Genomic DNA, 11,383 nt, shown 5'->3' with positions numbered 1-11,383 from the left:
AAAGAAAGAAAGAAAGAAAGAAAGAAAGAAAGAAAGAAAGAAAGAAAGAAGTGCATATAGTTTAACCCATAGTTCCATTCTAGGAATTTATCCTTTAAAAAGTAAGAAGATGAGCCAAAAATTTATATAACAAGATGTTCAAATTGTGTAATTTATAATGGGTGACAGCACTGTAGGTAGCTTATATATTCAAACAGTGAATTAGATAAATAAGACATTATATATTCATATAGTGGAACATTGTCCATTTTTTAAATGGTACATTTTAAAAATGTACCATGGGAGTATTATACCATAAAAATGCCATGGGAGTATTACACCATATATTCTTAAGTGAAAAAATAGAAATAATTGTATATGTAATTTAATTTTATTTTTCATATGCATGCATAGAAAAATGCTAGAAGTAAATATATCAAGATGTTAACAGATGTTATCTTTTTTTTTTAAGTGAAGAGCCTGCTTCTCTTTCTCCCTCTGCTGCTCCCCCTGCTTGTGTGCTTTCTCTCTCTGTCAAATAAATAAATAAAATCTTTTAAAAAAAAAGATTTTATTTATTTATTTGAGAGACAGGGAGAGCAGGAGTGGGAGGAAGGACAGAGGGACAAGCAGACTGTCTAGTGAGCGTGGAGCCCAATGAGGGACTTGACTCGTGGCTCAATCCCAGGACCCCGGGATCATGACCTGAGCTGAAGTCAGATGCTTAACCAACTGAGCCCCCAGGTGTCCCAACAGATGCTTTCTCTTAGTGATAAGACTATACAATTTTTTTCTTTGTGCCTTCTGAATGTCTCAAGTGCTATAAAATGAGTATCTATCACTCATATAACTGGGGGTGGGTGCAGCATTGGAGGGGCCACACTTGCCTTCTTCCTTCCATAGTAGAGCAGTTTAGTGAATTTCTCTACGATCTGTGCAGGTGTCTCCACGCTGGGGGGAATCTCCCCGGTGAGCAAGTTTGGGGTCCCTGAGCTCAGCACCGGCCAGTCCTCTTCGGTCAGGCTGATGAGGTTGGCCACCGGCGGCTGCCTCTTGTACTTCTCCGGCTTCTTGCAGTCTTGCATCAGCAGCTCCGCGATGTCGGACCCCACCATGGACTGCAAGGCAAGAGGGTCATCCTGAGGGAGAATCCTATTGTCCTCGTGTTTGCAGCCCCGGCACCAGAGCCCCTGCCTTCTCCGTGAGGAGGTGTCCAAGCAAACACAAGACTCTCCTTTCTTGGATGGTTGTATTTCAAACTTCAGCTTCACTCTCATACACTCTCGGGTATTTTCCGCCTGGCGGGAGCCACAGACGCTACCAGAACTATGCACACTCTCACAGGTATAACCCAAGAACTGTACGATGACCCCAGGCCCGTGGAGGAGGTCAGGGAAAAGATTATCGTAAGCCAACGGGGTGGACATATGAGCAATTTTTTCCCTTAGCCCCATTCGTGGCTTCTTTAATATTATGTTTCGCAATCATGCAAAAAGCCAAATCTCTATCCCAGAGAGATTTCCACTGCAATCCAGCCCGCACCTGCCCACCCCCAGGGCGATCAGACTTTACCCCATTCTGCCGGCAAAGGAGAACCAACAATTGCCACAGTAGAGCCGAGTCTCTGCTCCTCTGTGTCTCGGATTTTAGGCTCTGAGCTGCTTTCTGCTGGCAAAATGTCATGATATCCACCTTATGTACATCTTCCCTATGGAGAGATTCAGGGAGCGAAGAGTGAGGGGCAGACTCTGTCTCCACCCAGGACCTCGAGCTTCCCGCTGCCTTGCGAGGATGCCAGCAGAGCGGGGGCACTGAGAGAGAAGCCCCATAACCCAGGGCTGGGGGGCCGCTCCGCAGAGATTCTCTCCATTTCACCGATGAACAAACTGAGGCCCAGGGACCGCACGGGACATCAGGCAAGAGAACACACTTTGGAATCAGACAACCTGCATTTAAATCCAGCCTGCCACTTCTCAGCTTATACAAGGTTCTTATCCTGTCTGAAAATCTGCCTTTTCCCTGAAAATAGGGATAATGAGAAAAAAAACTACTTCCATGTAAAAGGAATTAGCAAATTTTGTATCGTATACTAAGTAATCAATAAATGGGCAATATTGTTTGGTCAAGGTCATTCAATAAAATCAATCACATTGGGACCAGACCCCTAGGCCCCCACAACCAGCTCAGTGCTCTACCCCACATCCGTATACCTGTGCTCAAGAAGTAGATTCAACGTTCACTTTTACTTGAAGGACCTGTCAAAATACTATGTGCTTGGGGCACCCAAGAAGGCTCAACGGGTTAAGCGTCAGCCTTCGTCTTAGGTCATGATCTCCAGGTCCTGGGCTCAAGCCCTGTCTCGGGCTCCCTGCTCAGTGGGGAGTCTGCTTCTCCCTCTGCCTCTCGCCGGAACCCCAGCCCAGCTTGTGCTCTCTCCTTCTCTCTCTCTCTCACAAGTGAATAAACAAACTCTTGAAAAAAAAAATAGTATGGGCTTTTCTTGGTAGCAGAAACTTCAGGTTAAGAATAAGTTTATATGGTAGTGATGACATAGACAGGACTTCCTTACACTTAAAGCTGACACAGCGGTGTTCCGTCATTTCCCAAACAGCAAACTAAAACTCAGAGAGGACTAACTGACGTGTCTGCCATGGGACCTCTAGTTAGTAGGATTCAGGGACCCAGGAACGGGGTCCTCGGACTCCAGCCAGGACTCTCTTCACAGCAGAGCGTCCTAAATATTTACCAGAAACCGGACTAGGAATTCAGAAGCAGTTCTAGCTCAATCCTGCAGAGGGCAGACTTGCACGCTGTCCGGAAACTCAACCCGCCCCATGCTATTTCTCCCTCCAGAAAAAGGCAAGAAATTTTTTCCCACTCTGAACCACTCGTCTATGATTTCCCAGACTGTGCTCCACTTTTCTACCAGTACCTATTAAGGACTCAGAATGGTAAAACCTCCTACCGTATAGCTCCTCCCAAACAGAACTGTTTTCAGATTTTTAATACTAGTTTTTCTCTCTGCCCTTCAACTATCAAATTGCTTGTCAAAATGGTTCAGGCCACATTTGTCTCTATCTTGTGGCACAGAGCATTCTACTCCACGGGGGATAGACATTTTCTTTCAAGGAAGCCAAGAACAAATCCCCTAAATGCTGAGCTGGGCAGGCAGATTTTGTAGGTTCAAAGCCCTCCCCTAGCAGCTCTTAAGATAATTTACCTGATCAGGGGTCCTGAGAAAGTCCTCAGCTCTTCTTGTTCCTCAGAGTAATTAAGAATAACCTGGAACGAAAAATCAGATTTGGCGTTCGAGACTATGTCCACCCAAAGCCCTTGTCATCAAGTCCAATATCAGAACCCATGGCTACGGTCCTATGATGTGGCTTAGTGCCTTGTGAAGGACACAGGAGAACAAAAGGGAGTTCTCCAGTTGCTAAAAGGGGGCCAACACCATCTCAGGAGAAACGTAAATCTAGCATCACTTCTCTGAGAGAAGATCCCTACCCTTTCTTTCCCAAGACACTCCCCCATTCACCAGTGCATGGCCCCGTTCCCCCAAAAGCTCCCCATTCCCAGAGATGCCCAGGCTCAGGCAAAGGAAGCCAGAAGGCAGCTTGCCAGCTTCCTGGGACACAGAATGTCACTCACCTCCATGCTGTGCAGTTCCACAAGGGCCGTTTGTCCATCTCTGGGAGAACTGGGACCCACACACACCAGCTGGCCTCCTGGCCCAAAACTCACAGGCACATGGGGGATGTAGAACTTCATGGGATCCTTGGGACCAGGTGCCGAGACAGCCTCTGCCCAACAGACACAGGCATACCCCGTTAGCATTCCTGAGACTGCTTTTCTTGACTGCAGGACACCGCGGCTGTGTTTCTATCTAGATCCCACCTGGGCCAAGATAAGACTCTGGGCAGGTGGCATCATTAGAAGGAGTGTGTGCTCCAAGTCAGAATTAAGCCTCTCAGAATATGTCAGAATACAAGGTGGGGATTCATTGGTTTGGTCCACATGGGAAAGCATGGGGCCCAGGCACCCCATAATGGCAAAAGGCTGGTATCTCCAGTGCCTCCTCTCCCCGCCTGACCCTGCTAGGAACAGTGTTCCCTTCCAAGAATCCACTCTGATGCAACCTCCAGTACAAGAGAAAAGGTGAGAAATGGAGCCAGAATGGCCTGTCTGCCCAGGAGACCGCCATGCATAGATGAGGCAGGGAGCCACTCTCAGAAGGACGGAGGGAGGGTGACTTCCCCTGAGGTTGCCACCCACCCTCTTCTCCCCAGACTTCACCAGCTCCTTCGATGGTTCAGTACCCACCGGCCTGATCTGGACTCCAAGGTGCCGGCGCGCTGGGCTCGTACAGCTCTGGGGCATCACCCATGTACTGGCTGAGCTCATAGGCGCTGGAGCTGAGCCCAGACTCATACTGCTGCAGAAGGTTGGACTTGTCGGCCAGGGGTGGCTGGAAGTTACAGATAATCAAAACACATGGGAAGAATGAGAAGCATTTTCAGAGAGATGGCCCTCCCGTGTGTTCCTCCAAAGCAACAAAATCGAAACTTTCAAAGGAATACCTCAAATGTGGATGTGTCGCAAGGAAAAGAAGTGCTCATTTAATTGAAGGTGTTTGTGAAAAAAATGAATGATGGCCTAGTGGAAAGGGTGTAGACCTTGAGGCCAGGGGACCTGAATTCAAATCCCAGGTCAGGTTGGGGCTCCTGGCTGGCTCAGTCAGTAGATCATGCAACTCTCAATCTTAAGGTTGTGAGTTTGATCCTCACAGTGGGTGTAGACATGGCTTAAAAGTAAAATAAATAGATCTTCAAACCCCAGCTTTGTCAACACCAGCTGTGACCTTGGATGAATGACTTGGGCTGTCTGAGCTCAGCACCCTCATCTGTAATATAATCACATCTGCTGTGTACATACATAGAGTTCAAGTACTTCTTCATGCATCATTCACCAACTGTTGAATGAGCACCTGCTATGCTCTAGGTTCTGTGCTTTCACTGGGGATACAGGTATACAAGAAATTCATGGAATTTTACCCTGGGAGGATAAACAATAGATAGGAAAGCTCTTTGCTCACTGTAAAAGGCTGTGCTTACGTGTGGCTGCTGTTCTTGTAGGCATATACTGCATGGTGTGTGCCCTGCCCTGTTAAGTGTTAGGTATACAGAAGAAAATGTTCTCGAAACGCAGACAGATCTCAGGGCTCTTGGGTGGCTCAGTCAGTTAAGCATCTGCCTTTGGTGCAGGTCACAATCCCAGAGCTTCTCCCTCTCCCTCTGCTCCTCCCCCTGCTAGTGCTTTCTCTTCTCTCTCTATTTCAAATAAATACATAAAATCTTAAAAAAAAAAAAAAAAGCAGACAGATTGCATCATGAAAACAAAATTAATATGACTGTCAAAAATCAAGATCCTGTCTCTGCAGTATCTTTGCCACTTTCCCATAAATCTAAAATTATTCTAAAATTAAACGTTTATTTTAAAAAATTAAGAACTCCATTTTGTGGCCCTGCTGGTATACCCAGTAAGATTTCAGAAGAGGGGGTTGGAAGAGTCCAGAGAGGTTTCAAGCTCAACTTTTCAGACCAGAATTAAAAGATTCTAGCAATGTCCCACTTTCTGGGTGAACCAAAATGCCTGTCCCCTGGGGTTACTGGTGACAGCCTCTCCTCATGCCCCACACCTTGGAGAGACTTGGATGACACTTCCTGATCCAATCAATTTGACAAAAATGCAAAAGGGCCAGATTGGGGCCCCAGACCCATAAGATTGAAACAGGGAGGCAGGAGAAGGTGGAGGTCTGAGGGGAGGCTCTGCAGAGAGGGAAGAGAGGGACCCCTCAGAGGGCTGGCTGCTAGACATCTCCTCCCAAGGGCCCCGCCCTGCCACTGCCTCAGTGTCGGTTGTGACTGTCACAGCCCACAGCCCCCACGTCACTTCAGACTACCTTATTCTTCTGGGTTCCAGGTAGCAGACTCTCCGGAACTAGGTCCCCAGGCCACTCCTGTCCAGTGTTAGAAGCAGCGCTATCTTTATAAGTGTTCTGACCCTTGGATCTAAAGCAAAATGACAGCAGCAGGTAAGGGGGGTCCTGGGTTAGCCAGCAAAACTGAGCTGCTCTCCACTGACGCTGCTGGGCTGCGAAGCGTGGGCAGCGTCAGGCTGGCCTGAGTGCCACAGGGAAAAAAGTGTTGCTCCCTTTGCTCCCCGCCCCCCCATCTATTAATATGAGAAAAAAGGAGCTCCTGGGTTCCACAGTGCAGCTACTAGAAGCCACCCCAACCCCCGCGGAGTAGGGTTGGTCCCTATAGCCAGACATCCAGGACTAACTTAAATCAGAGCTGCTAGGTTGGCGAGTTGGGCGGGCGAGGTAAAGGGACCAGGCCTCCTGGCATCCAGGCAGGTGCTTGGGCAAAAGGTTCTTTTCTGCTCACCAGAGCCCAGGGGACATCCCATTCTTGGGGCACCGGAGTGCACAGAAGAGAAACACCCCAGCCTCAGCCTGGACCCAATTCTGGAAACTTCCACAAGACCACCTCTGCTCTGAGGCCAACATAGAATTAAGGCCCTCCTGTAGGGTGGACCTCAAGTAACCTTACCAGGGCTCAGATGACCCCAAGTTTGGACGCTGTCTGTAAAAGTCAAGGCTCCACTGAAAGCTGACCTGGGCTGCGGCACGTCCCAGCGGCCGGACCAGAAGCAGACAGGGTTCTGGAGATGGAGACGGGCACCGGAGGCCGTAAGACCCGCCTAACCCAGTCTGAGGTCGGCCGCACCGGGCTGAGCCGGCCTTTCGTTTCATACTTACAGACTATTCCGGCTGTCCTGATGCTGCTCAGTTAGGTACTTCTGATCTCGGTGGTCTTCCTGCCAGATATAAGGACTCTCTTGCCTTGGCACTGCACCCTCAGAGAAAACAAAATGAAGACAGGTCACTTCCTGCTCCTAAAAGTTCAGGGAGACTGCAGGCCGTGGAGCTCCGTTATTGGAGCACCGCCAGTATGAAAATGTATTTGCCAAATTGGATACAATTGGGAAGTGAGAGCTGACGATGGAGGGCAAAGGTACGCCCCTCAGTCCGCTCTGAACTGATGAGCTGGGCTCGATATAACTGTCAGAGCACAGGGATCATGTGTGTGTCCGCGTTCTGTGTGCAAACAGGTTTCCCTGGGCTGGCAGGTCAGAAACTGCCAAGAGCACATCCCTAGAACCATACTATCAGTGACGGGAAGAAATTCCTGTTGGTGCACATCGGCCACCCTCGAGGTCGGTGACAATGGGACTCATCACAGCGCAGCCGCACACTGGACAACTTCATTGTTAAGAACTGATTTCCCGGGGCACCTGGATGGCTCAGTGGGTTAAGCCTCTCTGCCTTCGGCTCAGGTCATGATCTCAGGGTCCTGGGATCGAGCCCCACATTGGGCTCTCTGCTCGGCAGGGAGCCTGCTTCTCCCTCTCACTCTGCCTTCCTCCCTGCCTACTTGTGATCTCTCTCTATCAAATTAAAAAAAAAAAAAAACTGATTTCCCTAGTTAAAAATAGAGCTACTGTCTGACCCAGCAATTGCACTGCTGGGTATTTACCCCAAAGATACAGATGTAGTGAAACAAAGGGGCACCTACACCCAGTGTTCAAAGCAGCAATGTCCACCACAGCCAAACTGTGGAAGAAGCCAAGATGTCCTTCAACAGATGAATGGATAAAGAAGATGTGGTTCATGTATACAATAGAATATTACTCAGGCATCAGAAAGGATGGAAACCCACCATTTACATCGATGTGGCTGGGACTGGAGGCGATTATGTTAAGTGAAATAAGTCAATCAGAGAAAGACAATCATCATATGGTTTTGCTCATATGTGGAACATAAGAAATAGAGCAGAGGACCATAGGGGAAGAAAGGGAAAACTGAATGTGATGAAATCAGAGAGGGAGACAAACCATGAGAGGCTCTTGACTCTGGGGGAAAAACTGAGGCTTTCAGAAGGGGAGGTGCGTGGGGAGATGAGGTAACTGGGTGATAGGCATTAAGGAGGGCATGTGATGTCATGAGCACTGGGTGTTGTATGGACCTGATGAATTACTGAACACTACATCTGAATCTAATGATGTACTATATTGGTTAATTGAATTTAAATCAAAACGACAAGAGAACTGACTTCACTATTACTTGGTCAGAGACTATAAACTTGGCTATAAGGAGGAGTAGAAGAAAAAATGTGGATGAAGTGGAAACTGGCTATAATCCCATTAACGTGATGGTAGGTTCAGTACTATCACCAACACGTACAAAGAAAAATGACTCCTTTCTGTCTCTTCTCCTCAAGACATCCAGCAGGAGTATCTTTGCTGTGACCCGCTGTGGCCTCTGCAACCAAGAAAGAAGTGGGTGAGGACAGGGATTCCACCTCAGCTGAGCAGGATGGCCAAGGTAGGCTCTGAGCGGACCCCATCTACCAGATCAGCTGTGCCACCCCGTGGGCTCCTTGAAGATTACTGCATACCTCTTTCTTCCAGCAGCTGCTGCGGGTGTCCACGATAGTAATAATTTCCATAAACATATTCTTTCCTTAGGGCTTGAGAATGATAGCTCCAATACGGATCCTCGATGCCTGGCCTAAAACACCACAAAGAAGGCCAGCTGGTCAAGGGCAAGTGTGGTAAATAGAGAAACCAGTGGAGGACTTGACAACTTCACAGGACAAAACTGTGACCTCAGTCTAGAACTGCTTTAAAACCCAGTTAATTCTAGATCCTATAAACAGAAGATCCAGAATCAGAGCAGGAGTAGGGCCTTTGTTTCAGAACAAGGCTGGGATTTTTATAACAAAACCATAGCCAAACGTCTCATTTTCCTTCCCCATGACTCCTCCTTCTCCTCAAATAACACCCAACGATGTTACAACGTTATCTTAGAAAACCCTGCCCTGATTTTTTTTAAAGATTTTATTTGTTTGTTTGTTTGTTTGTTTGAAAGAGAGAGAGAGTGAGCAAGCAGGGGGAGGAGCAGAGGGAGAGGGACCAGAGGACTCTACACTGAGCGTGGAGCCCAATGCAGGGCTTGATCTCACAGCTCCAAGATCATGACCTGAGCCAAAATCAGGAGTCAGATGTTCAACCAACTGAGCCACCCAGGCGTCCCTACCCTGTCATGATATTATCTTAGAATACCCCTTCCTCAGATGACTGTGTAGGTGTCCAATATGCCACTGTAATTCCCATGCACATTACGTACAGATGAAAATGAGATGAAGAAGTCATGTTGGACTGTCTTAAATCTGATCGCCTTTATTGCCTCTGCCCTTAACATCCCTTCCTTTGAGAATTCAATACAAGAAGATTGGGGAAAGGAATGTCGTGTTGTTAGTCTCTTTATCAAGTAATAATTCTTTAGTATTTCACAGGAGCAAATGCTTTACAGTAACTGTCACAATTTCAACCTTAAATCTGTAGGCAGGTGAATATCGCCCCACTTGGAAAAGCCGAAGTGAAACATAGATGGCTTCCAATATTCCACAAAATATTAAATCCTCTGCTATCAATTAGAATTCAGGAACAGGGCTGGGTGGCGCAGTGGGTTGAGCCTCGGCCTTCAGCTCAGGTCATGATCTCAGGGTCCTGGGATCGAGCCCCGCATTGGGATCTCTGCTCAGCGGGGAGCCTGCTTCCTCCTCTCTCTCTGCCTGCCTCTCTGCCTACTTGTGATCTCTAGCTGTCAAATAAATAAATAAAATCTTAAAAAAAAAAATTCAGGAACAGGAATTCCAGATTCTCCTACAATTACCTCACTGAGACCTCTTCGTTCTGAACTTGGAGGCTGCAGCCTTAGACCCGCTTTCTCTGAGGTTGATTTCATTTTCTAAAACGTTCCCATGTATTCATCCAACACATATTTGTTCCAGGGGTCTATCATACCCTAAGTTCTGTTGTAGGCACTGCGTCTCTTCTTGGTGCTGGTGGTGTCAACGCTCACAACGCTAAGAACTTTTTATAGGAATTTCTAGGACAGACTTTTCCGAAATCTACAGATATTACCTTTTGCAATCCCAGAGCAAGAGGGAGTCATCTGCTGCCTTGAATCCGCTGTTCTTTCTACCCCCTGCCCTGGCCCCAACCCCCAGTCACACTGCCATCGCCTCTTTAAGAAGCCCCATGAAGGGACAACAAGGAGGGAAATACTGTTTACAGTCACCGAACTCCAACTTGGGAGAGGAACGTGTTTAGGAAAGTCCCTGTAATAGGGTAGAGAAGGAACTAGGAGAAAAAGAGCAGGAATAAAAGGAAAAGGAAGAAGGAAAGGAACAATCTATTCAGAAGCACTTAGGAATTGGGTGAATTCCAAGCTCCAGAACCATACCTTGAATACAACTGACCGGGATAACCACCTTCATAATAGTCAGCCCCGGACACAGGCCGAGGCCTTTCCCCAGGCCTGGATGCATAACGGGGCTGCTGGTGGTCTGTCCTGGGGTCCTGCTGTGATGCGGGGCTCCCGTGGGTGTCTTGTCGCTGACGGTACCTCTCTCCATTGTGCCAAGAGTGAGGATCGGCCCGATGAATTCCCTCTCTCTGAAGCCCTCGGTCTGGATCCTTTGCTGGAGCTGTGGGCCTCCCCTGTGGCTGTGGTGGCCACTGGGGAGCCCAAAACTCCATCCCTGACTCTCAGAATTTCCCTCGTATTTTTAGTCAGTTGTATAGTTATTTCCTCTTCCTGCAGACCAAAAACAAAACAAAACAATCACCATTTAGGTTTATATCCAAACATGATGACTGATTAGGTTTTGCAAAAAAAAAAAAAAAAAAAAAAAAAAAAAAAGCACCTATGGTCCTCAAAATCTTTTTTTTTCTTTTTTCTTTTTTCTTTGTTTTTCTTTTTTTTTTTTTTTCAAAATCTTTTATCTAAAACAAAACACATAGACATGTCTGGAAAAAAAGGTCAAGCAGATACACGAAATAAATAACAGGCTAGCTGCGCCTGGGTGGCTCAATGGGTTAAAGCCTCTGCTTTCGGCTCAGGTCATGATCCCAGGGTCCTGGGATGGAGCCCTGCATCGGGCTCTCTGCTCAGCAGGGAGCCTGCTTCCTCCTCTCTCCCTGCCTGCCTCTCTGCCTGCTTGTGATCTCTGTCTGTCAAATAAATAAACTAAATCTTTAATAAATAAATAAATAAATAACAGGCTAGACAATTATGTTGATGTTGCGTTAAAAACTAAAAAGTGTCTTTGTAAGGCAGATGTGCTAACCACTACACCATGGAACCTAAAAAGTGTCTTTGGAGCAACAATAGATGTGGGAGGCAGGGAGGCAGAGAACAGGCAGAGATAAAGCTCCAAAACACTAGCAAAGTATTCCAATTAAATACATGTTTGTTCATTTATCCCATCAGCAA

General features: G+C 47.3%; 1 protein-coding gene across 1 annotated transcript in view; it reads right to left on the bottom strand.

Moving 5' to 3' along the window:
* LOC111150817 (SEC16 homolog B, endoplasmic reticulum export factor) overlaps positions 1-10,707 on the bottom strand; it is a 39,204-nt gene extending 28,497 nt beyond the window's left edge. The window contains exons 1-9 of the mRNA XM_022508435.1: positions 10,352-10,707; positions 8,499-8,611; positions 6,800-6,890; positions 5,939-6,047; positions 4,300-4,444; positions 3,628-3,779; positions 3,200-3,261; positions 1,552-1,687; positions 867-1,097 (exon numbers count right to left, since the gene is read on the bottom strand). Of these exons, the coding sequence (XP_022364143.1) occupies positions 867-1,097; positions 1,552-1,687; positions 3,200-3,261; positions 3,628-3,779; positions 4,300-4,444; positions 5,939-6,047; positions 6,800-6,890; positions 8,499-8,611; positions 10,352-10,647 (1,335 nt within the window). The 5' untranslated portion in view covers positions 10,648-10,707. The remainder of the gene's footprint in view (positions 1-866; positions 1,098-1,551; positions 1,688-3,199; positions 3,262-3,627; positions 3,780-4,299; positions 4,445-5,938; positions 6,048-6,799; positions 6,891-8,498; positions 8,612-10,351) is intronic.
* Positions 10,708-11,383: the final 676 nt, after the last annotated feature.

This window comes from Enhydra lutris, unplaced genomic scaffold (assembly GCF_002288905.1).
Source record: "Enhydra lutris kenyoni isolate GAN:26980312 unplaced genomic scaffold, ASM228890v2 scaffoldscaffold24, whole genome shotgun sequence".
Classification (NCBI taxonomy): Eukaryota; Metazoa; Chordata; class Mammalia; order Carnivora; family Mustelidae; genus Enhydra; species Enhydra lutris.
The sequence above is the reverse complement of the archived record's forward strand: the minus strand, read 5'-3'. Positions and strand labels throughout refer to the sequence as shown.